At 38.1% G+C, this 19,017-nt stretch overlaps 1 protein-coding gene across 2 annotated transcripts in view; it reads right to left on the bottom strand.

Moving 5' to 3' along the window:
• SPHKAP (SPHK1 interactor, AKAP domain containing) overlaps window positions 1–18,085 on the bottom strand; it is a gene marked incomplete at both ends in the record, with an annotated part of 168,237 nt that extends 150,152 nt beyond the window's left edge. For both annotated transcript variants that reach the window (XM_080799204.1, XM_080799205.1), the window contains one exon: window positions 18,054–18,085. In XM_080799204.1, coding sequence (XP_080655330.1) covers window positions 18,054–18,085 — 32 coding nt within the window. The remainder of the gene's footprint in view (window positions 1–18,053) is intronic.
• Between the last annotated feature and the right edge of the window lie 932 nt (window positions 18,086–19,017).

The following is a 19,017-nucleotide window of genomic DNA, read 5'->3' as shown; positions in this document are numbered from 1 at the left end:
TTTCTCAGAGGTTCATGCAACTAAAAAAATAAGAAATTGGAATAATTGATATTACTGGTAAACTACATATTTGCACAATTTTAGATAAATTATTTTTAAGCTAACTATCCATTTATAAGGTTACCCACCTAAAAAAGCATTTTTTAATGGTATAGCAACATTCTTCCTTTTTTGTGTAAATCATATTCCTGATTCCAAGTGCCTCTACCAGATACCATGAGGCATCATTGAACTGTCCCAATTGTATTTTTTCATCTAGATTAATCTCAATTATTGAAGTTTAAATGATACGTTTTTCTTATTTCATCTTTAAAGCTAACTTTGCCCAATCCTTCTGCTTTTGGGAGGTGAAATCGAGGCCTAGAGATAAGACCAGCATCTCTGTTGGAAAGTCAGCAATGAATACTCTTGTCACTTATTCTGCGGTACCTATTTCTGAGACAAAATTTGCATTTGCTTTCTAAAGCTAGAAATGAGAAGAGAGCAATCAGGACACAAATGATTAAATAGTTAGAATCTACATGCAACTCTTATTAATGAAAACCTCAAGTATTATGTCACATATGAATTACAGGAACCTAAAAGGTCACCCAGTAAAAGGACCATAAAATGCACACAAATATGCATTTCAGATTGTATAACTCCATAGATTCCCAAATAGCCAAGATTCAAGACACCTTGACTTGTTCTTGGAAATCACATTTCATCCTTTCTAGGGGACCCGGAGCATGGAATTTTACTGAGGCTGAGCAGATGAACGTGTTTCACCATTATTAGGACGATATAACCATTGTCACAGCAGGTTGAGGTTGTTGCCTCATTAGATGCCACTGAGAAAAGTGAACCAAGAGCAGTCAGCAAATCCAACTAGGGAGATTATGTAAAGAGATTTCCAGGCTGCTTGGCGCCTTGAAACACTGACTCTCTTATTTCCAAAGTGTTCAAAGTACAATAAACATATTTCTGAGACAAATGCTGTGATTTAATATTTAATGGCATGTTATGGTTGCAAACAGGCAATCAAATAGCTATGCGGCACAGGCAAAGGGAAAACAAAGGCTCAAAGTTTAGGGGCTGCCGTTAATTATAGCTCAGGGAGAGAAAGCAGCAGACCGTCCAGCTTATTAGACTGGTTCTCAGCAAAGTGAAATGAATGTGTCCTAGACGGGGATCATCCCGCTTAGAAAGGTCTTCCCTTTTGAAAGATTTAAGCTAAAATATGCCAGCTAAGAGAACAAGACTTTTTCTTTCCTCTTCAACGCCGGTTTCGAGATAAGACTACTATCTTTTATGTATACCTTCACAGTGTCTACGTTTTGATTTCTCAGAGAATCTGATGTGCATGTCTCAAATGTAGCTACATCCTGACTGTGACAGACCTACAAACAGCAACCGCAAGGAAACCTTACTTATATCAGTGTTCTTGATGTGTACTGTAGGATTGCCTAAAGGGCTCAATTCTTTCCCCCTGTAGATGAATGAAGTTTACTTCTCAAAAAAAAATTACAAGAGTTAGGGCTAATGTCAAAAATAGTCAGTTATATATCCCAATCATTTTAACCCACCAATTCAGATTTACCTCTGAGCCTCTCATTTTCTTAGGCAAGATGTTTGAGAAACACACAAGCCTTTAACTTTTCCTGAAATGCTCAATCAAAATGACATTCCTTTCTAACAATGTGTTAAGTTCTAATAGCCACTTTACAAGCAGAAAGGGCATAATGAAACATAAGCCTTTCTAAGCAATTATAAAACTAAATAGAAATCTGCAGGCACCTTTTTTTTTTTTTTTTTAAATTTCCTTCAATAAACAGCTACTGAGCACCAAGCATTGTATGAAGCGGTCAAGGCACTACAGGAATAAAACCAAAAGCCCTGCCTTCATGACATTTATGTTGCATTGATGGAGAGAAACAAACAAACAAACAAACAAAAAATATATAAAAGTAGAATATGTAAAAGATTAAGGAAAATAATACTTGAATATTACTCTGATGAAGTTAAATATTTTCACGTAGGTTGTTTGGTTTTCTTTGCACACAAGCAATGAGAATTAGGTCAAGAAACATTAACACACAAGTTCAGGATAGTTAAATAATTTGGCCAAAATTACACAGCACATCGAAGAACATCTTACACCCAGGTCTTCCAATTCCATGCCTTAGGATTTTTTTCCATTACAAAGCACTGTCTACACAGTACCCAAAGTAAATTAAATGTTCCCAAAGAGTTGTGTATTGAATACCATGGAGATGAGATATCCAAATGATCTGAAAGATTAAATATGCATCTGAATATTTCAGGGTTCTCCACTCACAGGCTCAGAGAGAGCAGGACTCGACGAGAATAGAATGAAGCAGCTGGATAATTAGCAAGGGAACACCTGTTATTTCCCTTTCTTATTTGTTTTTTTATAGAAATTACTTTCAGAGGGATTCAGAGTCTATTTGCCTCCTTACAGGTGTTTCTATAGCTTTGGCCCATTAATACAGGAGTAAAGAGACATCATTTTGGTGGAAAGGCAATGGAAGAAAGAGAGCAGTACATGTTCTTAAAGGCAGGGATAGCCCACAGAGACCACTGGAATTTGGAAGAGTTGGACCGCTTTACAATTGCTAGGAAAGCCTTCTTTGGAGAGTCTTGAAAATGAACACCTTGGCTGCAATATTTTCACGGATTATTTGGATGGCCAGAGAAGCTCAGTAGTTGTTCTGTTTAAGTTGAATAATTATGATTCTTGAAAGTAAAGTTACCAAGAAAAACAAGGAACCAAAGTTTCAATAATGTTGCTATTCATTAAGCTGTATTCCCCTGCTTCGGAATGCACAAGACTGATGTGGAAATGCCAGGGGCAAAACAGCATGCCAAGTTCAGTGAAGCTAATTATGACTGATATGCTTGCAGAAAGTCAGGAATAATACAGCAGAATGGACACCACACTCACAGGTTCATTTCATCCATGACTTTGCACTAAAGCCAAGCAACAGGGAAAATGCAGCAACTATCTAGTGAATTTAATCAGTGCTGATGTTCAGGGTCAATCACCCATTAGAACAACTTCCTAGTTATTGTACCAATTGTCCACCAACTGCCTTGTGGAGCAGTGGAATCAGGATTCTAGTCTAGATTGTGGGAACCCCAGGTCTGAGCTCTCCCACCACTATCTTGCTAACCAACTTGGACATGTCCAGGTTTCTAAACATGACGTCAAAGCAAAAATTATACCAAAGCTAACCAGGTAAGGAAGAATTTATTCAGGACAAAAGGAGAGAATGTAGTCTAATTCTCCCTTCAAACAAAGAGTAGGACAGTTTTTAAGAGCAGAGATGGTTGTGGTGTTAGTTGGAATTAGCAAAGGAAAAGTAAACTTTCTCATATGTTCATGGTAGGAGACAGTTTGTTTATGTTTTTGTTTTTTTTATAAATGCCCCCCTTTTTTTTTTAAATTTATTTATTTGACGGACAGAGATCACAAGTAGGCAGAGAGGCAGACAGAGAGAGAGGGGGAAGCAGGCTCCCCGCAGAGCAGAGAGCCCGATATGGGGCTCGATCCCAGGACCCTGGGATCATGACCCGAGCTGAAGGCAGAGGCCTAACCCACTGAGCCACCCAGGTGCCCCGGAGACAGTTTTATAACTTAAAGCAAAGGTGCCTACAAAAGTGAGGCTCTTTCCTTCCTACAGAAACTGGGAGATCTGGGTGCTCTCTCCAGCTGCTAGGTAAGGGCTTTAATATAAAACTTTCATCCCTGTGAAGAAGACAGAAGTGATCCAAAATACAGATTAAAGAGGAGTAATTTCAGCTTAGTTCAGTGTTTTGAATGTATCTGAGAGGTGATGTTGTCAGTGGCGTTTGTGGGCTGAGAAGCAGGAATTGTGCAATGTTGTGGAACGCACATCTTCTCAACGACAAGGACATTCAAATGATCTTTAGTTAGAACTATGTGAACCCTCTCAATTAAATACTTTGATACATTTATTTGGTTAAGAGTAGACTTTTGTATACCGGTCAAGGATACTTTGATGGGACAATGAATATTTTTTACTTGTACTTTTTCAACATATTCTAAACCTTTGCATATTTGTAAGGTAATAAATGTTTGGATCCAGGGTCCTAGACTCAGTCCCCCTTCCCTTACATGGGCTATCCTGGTTTCCCCTTTGAGATATTAACATCTATGTTCTCTGCACTCATAGGTAAAGTTGGCTCAAGAATTATCAGGTAAAATGTATATTTAATTTATTCACCTTCCTTGATGCCTTCTCATACATTCAATCTAAATTACTACCTACCCATTAAAAATGACTAATAATTATGAGATATTTTGGAAACACAAAGACTTCTGTAATCTTAACTACAGTGAAGATTCCAGAAGATTGAGTTTTTGAAATATTCAATTGTACCTGCATGACTTCATTAGATAATTTGCTCATCTGCCGACAATGTTTGTGAAAATAGAAAAGGTTTTCAGCAGTGCCAATCCCTGGAGAAAATCTGGTAAACTTAAAGTCATTGGAACTTATCCCCTCAAAGAGCAGGTGTCCTAGTTCTTCATGAGCCAGTCCCTGCAGCTTCAAAATTGTGTAAGAAAACAAACCGACAGACAGTAACAATCAGTCTCCAGTGAAGATCCTTCCCACTTGGGTGTTTATCTCTGTGCATTGCATCAACATCTTCGATGGCTGTTTTCTGTTGATGAGTTCAAAGACTGTGACTTTAAAAAACAAAAACAAAAACTGTGACTTTTATCTTATTCAAATGCTAATCAATTGAAATAAATCTTGCAAAGGATGCAGGGATCAGAAAGGAAAAGAAAATGATATTGGAAAACTCTTTATCACATGTCAAACCAACTCCAAACGAGCAACTGGTAGAGCGAGATCAGTTAACACTGGAAGAAGAGAAAATCAATGAGTGGGATAACGTGACAGATATTTTCACAAGAGACTGACTTGAGAATCAAAGAATTAAAGGGAGCATTGGCAAAATGGATGAGGCTGCTGAATATAGTACTAACATTGTTTATGATATTGTGGCCAAAAGTGCCATGTTAACAGACAATTTTGAAGGGAAAATTATGATCATCCAACCCAATCAACACCTAATCCATTGTTGTCTTATTACACAACTCGTGTTATTTTTAAAATATTGATAAAATGAACTAATTTTTAGAAATTTTATGATTTTTCAGATTAATTTCTAGTCAAATATATTAATTGTCTTCATTATTTAATGACATTTGTGCTTCTTTGTAGTGAATTTATTTCATTTGCCCTTTTTCAGGTTCCTGTCATCCTCACATGATTAGAATGGCATTCAAGTCACTAGGTTTCATTTTCTCCTCTCAAGTAAAGCAAGTAAGTCCTCCCAACTATTTTTTCCCCCTCTCCCGAACAACCATACCAGTCACATACAATCTTCAAGGTTAAAACTTGGATTAGAGCTCCACATTTTCTGGCTCCCTTTTTATATATGCCCTTATCCGTCCTATGGAAAATATCTCAGACCCAGTGGAAAAACTGAGAAAAGTGCCATTGTTAATATTTTGTATCATGATATGTTTTCTTCATGAAGAATGACTATGATCCACAAGGGCTGGTGTGATTAAGTCTGGGATGACAGCTTCTCTGGATAACATGTTCTCTGGATACTGAATCACCTTCTTGGACACTTTTTAAATAGTGATTCATATGATGAAACTATAGCTCATTTTCTAACAAGGCTGCAATAAAGTCACCACCTTTTGTCACCTTTGCAAGAAAAGAAGATCAATGGTTTAAAAGAATGCCAGGTCAGATCACTGACCTGTTGATAATCAGAGAGGGAAGTGTATGTACCTTTTTAATTGCTATTTTGAAACACTGCTAATTCATTCAGAAAAAAAAAGTAGAAATTAAAAATCTTCAGGTTATACTGAGTGCATGAGCCAGTAATGAGCACATCAGGTGGGGCCAAGATTTCACAATTCAAAAATGACTTCAACTGGTCCTTTATTTTTTACTTGAATTTTTTTGTTGTTGTTTAAATAAATGAGATACATTCTTTATGTGTCTGTATAAATTAAGTGGAAGTACTGGCTACTCAAACTATAAATGAATGAATAAATCTACTCATTAGCATAATCTATCAAGAGCTACTTATTGCATTCTTATGTTATTATTATGTAAAAAATTATAGATTTTTAGGACAAAAACCAATTAAGTGTATTGCTTAACTTATATTAATACTAAAGTATACAGACAGAAAATTATCAATTATCCTAGTATCTATAGAAACAAAATTAAATATTTTAAAATTCCTCTCCTTTTATTTAATACATTTTAATACTTGAAGTATGCTGAAATGTAAAATTTACAAACTAAAAAGGGCACTTTTAGGCACAAATATTTGACACAAATTGATATCCATTACATACACACATACTTTTAAAAATTTATGTATAATATCATAATAAATAATTAAAAATATATCTCACAAAACTTTAGCATTCTATTTTATTATGTTTGTTCTGAAAGAGTTGGCTTTACTTTAACATTAATAATTTAATAATCTTTGGGCACCTGGGTGGCTCAGTCAGTTAAGCAACTGGCTTCAGCTCAGGTCATGATCCCAGGGTCCTGGGATGGAGCCCCGCATCGGGCTTCCTACTCAGTGGAGAGCCTGCTTCTCCCTATCCCTGGGCCTGCCACTCTGCCTACTGTGTTCTCTATCTCTCCATCAAATAAACAAATAAAATCTTTTTAAAAAAATCTGATAATCATTTTAAAGAAACTGCTTCTAACTTTTCAGATGCAATCAGGCTATTATTAAAGAAAGTCTAAAAGTCTAATTAAATATGAATAGACCATTATTTTATATGACTTCCAATTTGCCACAGATCAATTTAATTCCTCCAGTACAAAGGAAAATTATTTTTTCCCATTGTTTATAAAGAAAATGATTGATTATGTGAGTCATATAATAATGGATATTCCATCTTGTTCCACTAGGAATTTGTAACAGCTAACAGAAAAGATATATACAATAAAATGGTAAAACATAAGTTAAAACTCAAGGCTAAGGAAAATAGAAATCATAACAAAACATTATGGGGCACCTGGGTGGCTCAAATTATTATGTGTCTGCCTTCGGCTCAGGTCATGATCCCAGGGTCCTGGGAGGGAGCACTGCATGGGGTTCCCTGCTTAGGGGGAAACCTGCTTCTCCCTCTACTCTACTACTACTTGTGCTTTCTCTCTCCCTGTCAATAAATAAATAAAATATTTTAAAAAGAGAAATTATAGCAAAAGATCAGTACCATGGTCAAAAACAGCACAGATATTCAGGTAATAAACTCCTACATGGTTGTTATACGTGAACTTTGAATTTGTTTCTGGGCCTTCTGGCAGCTGAAGTGGAGACATGGGCTGTTCTATAGATATTCTATTTTTTGAGGAAAAGTAAACAAGGTATTTAGATGTGGGTGATAGACAAATTCTGCTGCACCAGAAAATGCCAAGAGCTACTGTGTTTTGAAGCTTATTGCTAGGATTATTTTAAATAAATCCCATGCAATGGGAAGTATAAGAATCAGGAGGTCAGGGTTTTATTACTCGCCCCATCTCTAAATATTTGTATGATTTGAGTGATTCATTTAACTTTTTGTGATTTCAATTTCTTTATCTGTAAAGGAAGGGTGTTGAACAAGATGACCTTTACAGAAGTTCTTTGTAGTTCTAATACCCCATGTTTGATAGGTTCCCACCTCTCCAGCACAGAAAGAAAACACTTGATCTTCCAAGAAACATATTTTATAGGTAAATTTCTTACTAGGGAAGAAACTGTTTTAAGAAGTTGTTTTTAAATGGTTGTTTAAAGAAGTTAGGGGTCATCTGTCAATCTCAATCAAATAAGAGAACTGATCAGCTTGGTTAGCCAGAGAGCAGTCTCTTAGGAAATGAGGAGAAACTACAGTTAACATGTGCTCAGTATCTACCTCCCAGTATGTCTGTCTCCATCTGCAATGACACCTGCCCCCAGTATGACATGTAAGGAAGACAGGAACTCAGTCTTACCCTATCTCAGAATCTTGAAGGTGTCAGAAGTGAGTGTCTGATCAATAATTGTTGCTTGTTATCTGACTCACTAGTCTTCCTCTTTTTCTGTTGACATGCTGCCAAAATCATTGTGCAGAATTAGAAGCATCTAATGCAGAGTTTGAGGTCTGATGTTATTGCCTATCTTGAAAATGGTGTGGAGTCAAAAAAACCTTTAAAAATTCCTTAAGAAAAAAAAAAAAATTCCTTAAGAAATTTATAAATTATGGCATGTTGACTTTTGCAAAAAAGTCTTATAACATTATTTGTGTGTGTATGTACTATATAGAAATATATACTATGAAATAAAAATAGAAATAAATACAAGTTGACCATGTTTTTAATAATGAGAAAGAGCTGGAGAATGAAAGAATAAAAAAAAAAAAAATGAACGGGTAGCATTGAATTTGCATGGGTTAAATGTGCTTATGGTATGCCATTATATCATAAATAGCAGCAGCTCTGGGGGACTGTGAAATGGGCAAGGTGTGAATTGACATCAGGATGAGTAAGATTCCCCATTCACATTCCATGTCCTCAGGAGGACAGACCTGCAGGCCACAGTATTCATTGTTATTATCTGGAGCTGGTGCATAGGGCCTGCTTCCTGACTGCTTCAACAACTAGTCGAGGTGAGTTCCATCTTTCCCTTTCTCCAATCCCATCCTCATATCACTGCATGTTAGTGATGAGGATCTTTGGAAGTCCAAAGCAAAGAGAGAATTCTGTTAGATCAGGCAAAATGTGCTAGGTTTTACTGCAGTTTCAAACAATGCCAAAATCCTGGAGAATTAAAATCTCAAAGGTCTATGTCCTGCTCATGTTATGTATCTATCATGGATTGGCTGAGAGCTCTGCTTCAAGCTGTGGTCACTCTAAAACTCAGGCCGGTGGAGCATGCAGTATGTGAAATCTGTTGTTATTCACCATGGCAGAAAGCAGGAGAAATGAAGCAATCATAAATGCCCTCTTTAACACTTCCACTTGGAAAAGACACATGTTCCTTCTACACACTTTCCATTGGCCCAAGCAAGTCATATGGCCATAGCTTGTACCAAAGACATGAGCAACTAGAATCCTACCCCATGCTTAGGATCACAGCTAGAAATATTTGCTGAAAAACATTAATGACCACTGCAACAAACAGATGCACCAAAGAGTGAATTCTGTAAGGTCTCCAGTTCTACTCTGAACTGCTTTTGTGGTCATTTTTTTTAAAAGATTTTATTTTTTTTTTAATTTTTCTGAGAGATAGAGTACAAGCAGGGGAAGGGGCAGAGGGAGAGAGAGAATCCCAGACAGACTTCCTGCTAAGCATGGAGCTGACATGGGGCTCTATCTCACACCCTGAGATCATGACCTGAGCCAAAACCAAGTCTAATCCTTAACCAACTGAGCCACCCAGGTGCCCCCTGGTCTTATGCTCTTAAATTAACTTCAGGAACTGGGTCATTATGTCAGTTCAGCTATAATGAATGACTCACATATAGCAGTGTAGAAACAAATCATCTGGTCACTTTTCCCTTTTATTTAAGAAAAAGGAGGAGAGAGAGAAAAAGAGAGAGGGAGAAAGAGAGAGAAAGGGTACTCTTAGTAGAATCTCAAGTGTCATTTCAGAGCCAGCATGATGAATTTTTTAGTTAAATTAATGCCTGTGGTGACCCCCAAAGATTCCATTTTCAAATCCCCAGAACCTGTGCATATGTTGTTATATGGCAAAGCAGAATCAAGTTTCATGATGGAATTAAGGTTATTAGTCAGCTGAACTTGATGTAGGGAGATTATCCTGGATCATCTGGAAGGATCCAATGTAATTTTTATAATTTTATAATTTTTACAAGTGCAAAAGGGAGGCAGAACAAGAGGTCAGAAGCCAGAAGGATGTGATGTAAGAACACAAGCCACCATTGCTGGTTTTGAAGATGGAGGAAAGGTGTCATCAGTAAAATGCTACAAGCAGCCTTTGAAAGTTGGAAAAGGCAAGAAAACAAATTCCTCCATAAAGTCCTCAGAAAAAAATAGAGACCTGGGAACACCTTGATTTTATTCCAGTGAGACCCAAAGCAGACTTCCAATGTAGAAAATTATAAGGTAGTAAATTTATGTTGATCTAAGCCACTAATTTTGCAACAATTTGTTAAAGCAAAATAGAAAAACTAATATAATACTTTTATTTTTTTAAACTAACTTGTACTTCTAAAACGATGGCTACTCTAAGAAGTTCTGTTAACTATTTCAATAATTTGGCCATGCAATATGTATTTTAAATTAAAGGAATAATTTAAAGGAAGCACACTGGTCTGCATATTATTTCTTTAGAGAGAAATTCTCTCAAACCATAGGTCTAATATGTCATGTCTTCTATTTCCTACGGAGTGTGGCTTGATATGCAGGTAGAGTTTTCTGTGCCAGGATTCTTACACCTCTTTGGGAACAGATACAAACTTTTTTCATTCATGTGCTTGACTCTATTGGTAGTCATATGCTGGGTTTCCACTGTTTTCTTGTTGTTGTGTCAAAATCTCTTGCAACATCCACCTGTCTTCACAGTTGCTTTTGATTTAGGGACCACAGTTTGAGAAAAATTGAATCAAAAGACATTTAGCAAAAGAAATACATGTTGAAATTATATACTATGGTCATGGAGGGCGAGAATCATTTCTTATTCACCATTATATATGCCTCAGTAACTTTCTTAGAATAGAAGTTCAAAAATACCTGAAATACATGAAGCCATGTGGCATGGATAAGTGTCTTGGAGGCCTCCAGAGTAGGAAGGTGCATGTATTAGGAAACAGAAAAGGACAATGATGTAGTTTGGCAACCTTCAAACACTGGAATTTGAAAAGCAGTGTTCAATTTCTGACTCTGTCTCTCACTAGTTGAATCATCTTGGACAAGTCACTTAACTTTTCTAAGTCTAAATTTCTTCATCTTTAAAATGGGAAAAAATAATTGCACTGACTTCCAATTTCCACTGCAGGAAACTCTATTACCCTATACATGATACCAGACTTTTAATAAAAAGTTATAAGTCATGTTAAAAGGCAATGAGGAAATTAAAACAAAACAAAACAAACAGACAAACAAAAACACTTTCAAGGGACAAAGCAACCAACAGAACCAGACTTGACTCTGTCACCAATGTTCAAACTATCTGACAAAGAATTCCAAATGATTATTAGTTTAATGACCCTGATGAAAAAAGTACACTGTATGCAAGCTGACATGGGTAATTTCTGTAGAGACATAGAACTATAAGAAAAATCAAATGGACATGTTAAAAATTCAAACCACTGTAATGGAATGAAGAACACCTCTAATAAATTCTTCAGTAGAATCAAGTTAGCTCAGGAAAGAATCAGTGAACTTGAAGTTGGCCAATACAAATTACTTAAACTGAAACAAAAGGAGAAAAAATAAAATAAAAAACCAACTAACTAAACAAAAACGGAAGTGAGTATTTAAAAACTGTATTCTGATATATGCACAATTGGAATTCTTGAAGGAAAAGAGAGAACAAGAACAGAGTAAGAAACATATTAAGAGATCATGGATTATTTTTTTTTTCAGAGTTAATAACAGACACTAAACCACAGATCCTAAGAAGCTCAGAAAATATGTTGTGGGATAAATACAACACACACACACACACACACACCCCTTGGCAAATCACATTTAAATTGTTCTAAATAAAAGATTAAAAAGAAAATTTTGAAGGCAGGCAGGGAAAAAAGTCATGTAACATAGAAAGGAGCAGACATAAAAATGAAAACAGTTTCTTAGCACTAACCATAAAAACCAAAAGACAATGGAGTGATAGCTCTGAAAGAGTGAAAGAAAAAATATCTTGCCAACACAGAAAGCTATAGTCCAAACAATATGATTCAAAAAGTAAAGGAAAAATAGCCTTTTTCAGGCAAACAAAAACAGAAAATTCATTGCCAGCAGACATTCCTTATAGGAAAGGTTAAAGGAAGTTTTTTTGGATAGAAGCTTGGCTCTACACAGATAAAGTGTCAGAAATGGAACACATGAGGGTAAAATTAAATTTATTATTTTCTTATTTCCAATTTTACTCTAAGAAATATCTTACTTGTAAAGCAAACATAGTAACAATAAATAGTGTTTATAGCATACACAAAAACAAAATATATGACAATAGCATGAAGAGAATTTGAATATATACCTATAGGAGATTTACACTGGGTATGAAGTGGTATGTTTTAATTTGAAGGTAAATAATGAAAGCTAGTAGTGATATACATAAATTCTTTTTTTAAAGATTTATTTATTTAATTTACAGAGAGATAGAGAAAGCATGGAGGGAGGGATAGAGGAGAGAGAGTCCAAGAAGACTCCATGCTCAACACAGAGCCCAATGTGGGGCTTGATCCCATGACCCTGAGATCTTGACCCAAGTAGAAATCAAGAGTCGGACACTTAACTGATTAAGCCACCCAGACACCCCTATAAATTCTAAACCATAAGGTTATCACAAATTTTTAAAAAAAGAAGTATAAACAAATAAATTAATAAAGATAAAAGGAATCATTAAAAAATTCTCAACCCAAAGGAAGGCAGAAAAGAGGAAAAAAAGAAACAAATATCAGATATCACAAACAGAAAATAACTAGTCAGTTGGTGAATTTTAATCCAGACTTTCTAGAATCATAATAAATGTGAATGGTCTAAACATACCAATTAAAAGAAAGAGATTGTCAGATGGGATTTTTAAAAGTAAGATACAAAAGCCTATCTATAAGAAACAACTTTAAACATGAAGACTTAGGTTAGGAAAAAAAAAAAAAAAAGATGGAAAAAGTTAAGCCAAGAGGAAGCTGCAATAGCTATTCCAAGGTCAGCTAAAGTGTGCTTCATGTCTGAGTTATGTAGGCTATTCACCAGCACTGATTTTAAAAATCTATCATGAAACAGTTGAATTTGGAGGAGTTTATCAAGTATGATAAGCAGAAAAAGCTAAAAGTTCACCGCTCCTTGTACTTTACACACGCTATCGCAAGTCTTCCAATGTTTGCCCCAGTGTGGGCAAACTGCTAAGTAGCAAAACCAAGATACTGTACCGTGTTCTTTACAAAAAATAAGATTTCATTGTACCTTCTGTGAACATTATGCTCTTCTCCCTATGGCAGGACAATTAAAAACAAGCCAACCCATTCTCTAAGCTGGGCTTTCAACTGGATGGGTGGAATGTTGTTTCTGTTCTTTCAAATGCCTTAATTTCATATGTCTCTGTCAGAAGAATGAGATGTTCATCCATATCATGCCCAACCGAAGGTCACTTCTACAATAAAGCCTACAGCAGTACAAGTTAGAAGTAAAAGGGACCTAAAAAAGCAGAATATTTGGGGTATATGTTATGACATCTAAGAGATGACGGAGGAGTCGAGCAACATGCTGAGACACTCACAGCCATCACTTTCAGAACAGGACTAAATCCCAGGTCTCCTGCCATCAAACACATCACTATTTCTTCCTTCTCACTTTACAAGTCTCTGTAGCTGTTGACTCTCATGCACAGAATAAAACCCCATTAAAATGACTAGTACCAGACAAAGCCAACCCCTGGTGAATGAGACAAGCTCTAAGAGTTCATTTAAAAATTGATTATTTGGTATCAGATGCATATTTTACCACAGGAACCACATGGAGAGAGAGACCAGAATGCCTTCAGAGTTTCCATCTCTTCTCCAGATACCTGTTACCCTGAGGTGATGTGGATCTCAGAGTCCTTGGCACCAGGACTAATTTCCACTTTCTTTCTTTGTAGGAAACAGCACCTCTTGGGCCACATTTCCTTGTGAATTCTGAGTTGGAGAATGTGGTCAAGTCAGAGCTGCTTTTTGAAGAGAGCATGACTTTCAGGATAGAGAATGGTTGTGGTTTATACTTAAGACATTATCTGTTATTTATCCCTTCTCCTCTATTTGTTAAGAGTGATAGATTAATCTTTTCTGAGAGTTTCAGATAAGTAGGATACAGAAGTATAATACTCTTGAATATTTCCTTTCGTATGAATTTCGTACACAGAAGTGTAATACTCTTGAATATTTCCTTTCTTATGAAAACAGATAACCTTTCAATAAAAACTTGTTGACAGAAGACCATAGTCTAATTTACAGTATTGGATTGTTTGCTCCATTAAAAGAAAGGAAATCCAGTTGTTGTTGTTGTTTTTCTTTTTCTCTAGAATTAGCATTCTTAGAGGAAAAACACTGAGATTTTGGTGAAATGTTGCTAGGTTAATCTTAGGTTTGTTAAAAGAAATTCACAGGAAATCTATATCAAAATACCTTATTTTCTCAAAAGTTCATCTTTGATAATTTTCTGAAAGTGTCATATAAAAACTAAATTACTAAAATAGAATCCAGTAGGCAAAACAAAACAAAAAAGTATAAAAATTCAAGTGGTTTAGGAAATGAGACAGCCCCTTTCTTAAACTTCAAATTAAACCTTAGATATGGTCAAGTTGACAAATTATTTCTGTTTACAAAAATGGTATTTTCAGTATTTGTTGATTTTAAAAGATGATCTTGCTTTTAGGCTGCCCCCATGTGTTCTAAAGATATCAGTGTTTGTCCAAACTGTGCACCAAAATCTGTCTTGGAAGGAAGTGTGGATTTTCAGTCAGTACAAGAAAGAAAATGTCACCTGAAGCCTGAAGAACTCTGTGGATGACCCAGCTCTGCTACTATTGTGTGGCTTTCGAAATATAATTATTTTCCTCATTTAATTTCCTTTTGCTTCAAATTTTTCAAGTAAGAAGTAGTGATAATTATATACATCACATTAACTCAGCAGGATGTGATGATCAAACAATTTAATAAACTAATACTTCATAAAATATAAACCTTATTTTATACACACCAGTTACCTATATAATTGAGACTTTCCCTCTTTCGGGGTAGCTATTGTATTGTAGCACCATGAACTACAGAAACAAAACACGCTGGGTGAGAGTCTTTGGATATTCTTTTATTTTCAAAATAGCTACTTGTGTGACCTTAGCAAATCAAATAAACTTTTTGTAAAATAGATAACTAAAAAAAATTCCCCCTTTTTTATGTTTTCTTCTTGAACTTGAGTACTAGTCGGGACACACTTGGCTTCTGGATCTATAATGCAACTAACATGGAACATTTTGTCTTTTCATAGCTCAGCCCCATGTCTGGAAACACCCTCCAGCTTTGACTGAAAGAACTCTGTACTGTAATCCACATAGCTTATTGTGCGTTTAAAAATGAAATATTAACAACTAATTGGAGCTTTCACATAAGTAATGTAATACAACAACTCAAAACACAAACATTCCTTTTTTTAAAAAAAAATGCTTCAAGTATCTAAACTGTATGAATCAAAAACAATTTTGAGATCAATCATTGCAGAACACGCTTGAATAAAATTTTATTTATATCTTTGATTCACTGAAAATGTTAAGAAACTGTAAAAGCCAACACATGAAAAATTCTATAATTAACTCAATGTATTACTAAATCATTTTGTTTTTCCTACCCAAGTGTTAAACAGAATGTCTTCAACTGCTTTATAATTCTTAAGAGAAACTGATTTATAATCACCGACTTAATTATATTAGATACTGAAAACATTCAGATTTAGCACAAATATTGATGGACAGCAACTTCATTTTTCCTGATCATTGCCAGTTTCTTGAAAAAAACCTGTAAAAGTTCCCAGTCATAAATTCCTTAAGTTCAAAGTTCTTTGGACAAGTGGTATGACTAATATAATATTTCCACACACTGTTTGGTAATTCTAGTTTACTTTTTTGCATATCAATGCTTCTGGTTTCCAATAAAATATCATGTTTCTTGTATTCATTGAAATAGAGGATCAAATTAGCTATTCTATAAGCTTTAACTGAATATGTCTTATATAAGAAAAGATGTTAATAAAATAGCTGAATTACACTGATTTGTGGAAATGTGATGTGTTCTGGTAAACAATACTATTTAAATTTAAATTCAATTTGTTGCAGCTGCTATTAAACCTATATTAATATTTTAATAGGATACTACAAGACACAGCAATATCATAGCAGTTGGTCGACTCTTTATAAAATCATTTTTACAGAAATGCAGTACAAATAATTTTAAGGAATTATTGGCATAATGAATTTTAATATTTTAGAAAATGTCCCAGTTTTTGAATAAGAATATAGTACCGACTCAGGCACCGCACTACTGATCTGCAAACCTGTGTGTAAGGCAAGCGATGTCTTATCTTAGAGGGATGTCTCTATGGGAAGGCTGGAATCACAGTTTACCATTTCAGTTCCAAAGATCTTAGGCAGTAGAATAGGGGGTGTAGAAAGTAAAGCCCCAGTGGGCTTTCTGTCAAAGCATCCCACACTTTTACCTAAAAATCAGTGACAATATTTTTTTAAGTTTTAAAACAAAAGACACACACACACACACACACACACACACACACACACACACACACATCAAAACAAAACAAAAAACTTCCTGCAATTCTTATTGTCCTTATCAGGCATTAGGGCAGAGTGGAAAGACTTCGTGGTAGTTTGAACATATTTGGCCCCAGGGTTAGAGATTTTGCATTGGAGAGCAGCTTCAGGCCAGGCATAGAAACCACCAGGGGCCTTTTCAGAACCCTTTGCTACCCCCACCACGAGAAGGGATGCTTAAAGAGGAAATTGCCTGTGGAGCTGGGAAAGCTCTATTTCATTACAGAATATAAATACTTCAAGTCTCTAGATGGCAGCCTTCAACGCGCTTGAAAAGCAGTTTCGTCCTCCTCTGCCACCTCCACTCCACTCTCACCCCCATCTTGGCTACTTGGCAATATAGTATCAGCTACATGTGTGCCCTAGCCTGTGGATGTTGGGTTTTGCTGCTCTCCAAGAAAGCGAGCTGAAAAACGTTTATTCCTGTGCCTGATGATCTCGGCGGGAAGCTGCCTAGATGGGAGCTTGAGGAAAGGGGGAAGGAAGGGATGACAGCATGAGCAACAGGAAGCCCCTCGCCCAGCAGAGGGGGTGCTGTGAGGGCAGGAGCCAGACCCCCGCCCCCAGCGGTCTTCAACATTTCCCGTTCTCTGGGTGGACCCTCTGACCTGCACAAAGAACACAGAAGCCACCTGCCCAGCTGAGGGAACACAACCGGTGTTACAACCTCAATGTACCCCTAAACGTTTTGTGGGGGGTTGAAATATAAAAATCTGTTTCTCAAATTCACAAAGGACTGAGTGTGAAGGAGCGCGGAACTGGGGCAAAGGGGAGAAGGAGACGCAAACCGGGGAAACGCGCTGCTCCCACCTGGCTTGAGTGGAAGGTGGCGTCCCTGAATTACCCCGTGTGGACCCCAGGCTGGGACGGAGGCAGGGGACGTGCTCGGCTAGCGCAGAGTTGTCTAGGATATGGGAGCGCTTGAGGCGGGTGGGACTGGAGCGGCCCAGGTCCTGCTGTCCCAGGTCTCAATGGTGCTCAGCCTAGGTGTCGTCGGGGATTAGGGGCAATTTCACCACCCCACTCCCCGCCCTTCTCCCCAACCAGTTGCCACCCCGGCAACGGCGGACACTCGCTCAGATCCAGATGGACAGGGATGAGGGTACTTTGCCCTAGTCTTGCTCCCTCCTATTCTCATCCCTACCTTGAAGCGGGTCTCCCCTCAAGGCGCGAAACCCGTGCAGGCTGCGTCCACGGAAAGTGCGGTTCCTGGCTCCCGCAGCGGAGAGCAGACCCCGGCCCCCGCCCCACAAGCTGGCCGGAGCTGTACCCCAATCCCGAGCCGCCCCGGCGCACAGGCCGCACCCAGCTCCGCGCCCTGTGGGACAGTGGACGGGGGTCACCCGTCCCCCGGGTGGCCAGACCCTACCAAGCGTAGACCCTAGCGCCCCGCAAGCTCGAGAGCCACCCGAGGCGCACGGCGGAGTTTGAGGGCCACTGGGTGGGGCAACGGGGAGAGTAGGTCTTACCTGGGTACGGAGAGCAGGGAGTTGCCATCCATTGTCGATGGGCGCGCAGAGAAGAGGCGGAAAGCGCGGGCGAAGGACGGAAGTCCGTGGCGCGAGGATCTGGTTCCCGGAGCGCACGGACGGGCGCGCGCGGGGACAGAGGCGCGCAGGCTGGGACCGCTGTCGAGACACGCTCCGCCCCGGCCGGGAAGCGCTGCGCGCCGCGACCGCTGGAAGGTCTCCTCCCGGTCGCCCCTCAGATCTGGCTGGAGCACTGGGCCAAAGCTGCAGTCCTTTGCCTGGCTCCTGTCCTGCCCTTCTCCACTGAAGCCCCAGGCAAGGTTGCTGCAGACTCCCTCTGAGCTTTTCCTGCCCCTCCTGGAGCCCAGCAGAGGTGACTCCGACAGAATTTCTCTCTCCCCGCCCTGCCTTAGCGTCTCCTTCCCTCTACCTCTAGGGTATAACAGGTCTCAGCCCCGAAGTTGTTACCCACTTTCCCACATTCACGCTCTACTGGCAATGCCCATATTCCCCACTGGTCGCTCACCAGCCCTCTGGCTGCTTCTTTACATTTGGGGTTTTTTTGGTTATCTTCCGCAATGTAGTGGCTGATAACTCAGGGCAATGCAATGCTCTCCTTGATCCCCCAACTATTTTCCTTTTACGTAGACTCTCTTTCCTGTTTCGGGTTCTCACAATTCATCTAACTCATTTTATTTAATTGTGACTCATTTATGCCTTGCTTGTTAGAAGCTTCTGTGCACAGAGAGATCTCAAAAGCCATGACAGTGGCCATCCATCAGAGACCAGGACCCAGGCCCTGGGAGGAAGGGCTGTAACAAAAATTTCTCAGTGCCTGCTTCAGTATCTCCTTGAGCAAAAATGACATTTGTTTTTAAGAAGAAAGACATTCGTAGTAACAAATGACTCTTAAGAGGGTACTACTGACTCTGATCCTTTTTCATTACATGAAACAAATATGTTA

Source organism: Martes martes (assembly GCF_963455335.1).
Source record: "Martes martes genome assembly, chromosome: 3".
NCBI lineage: Eukaryota > Metazoa > Chordata > Mammalia > Carnivora > Mustelidae > Martes > Martes martes.
This window is presented reverse-complemented; position numbering and strand designations above follow the sequence as displayed.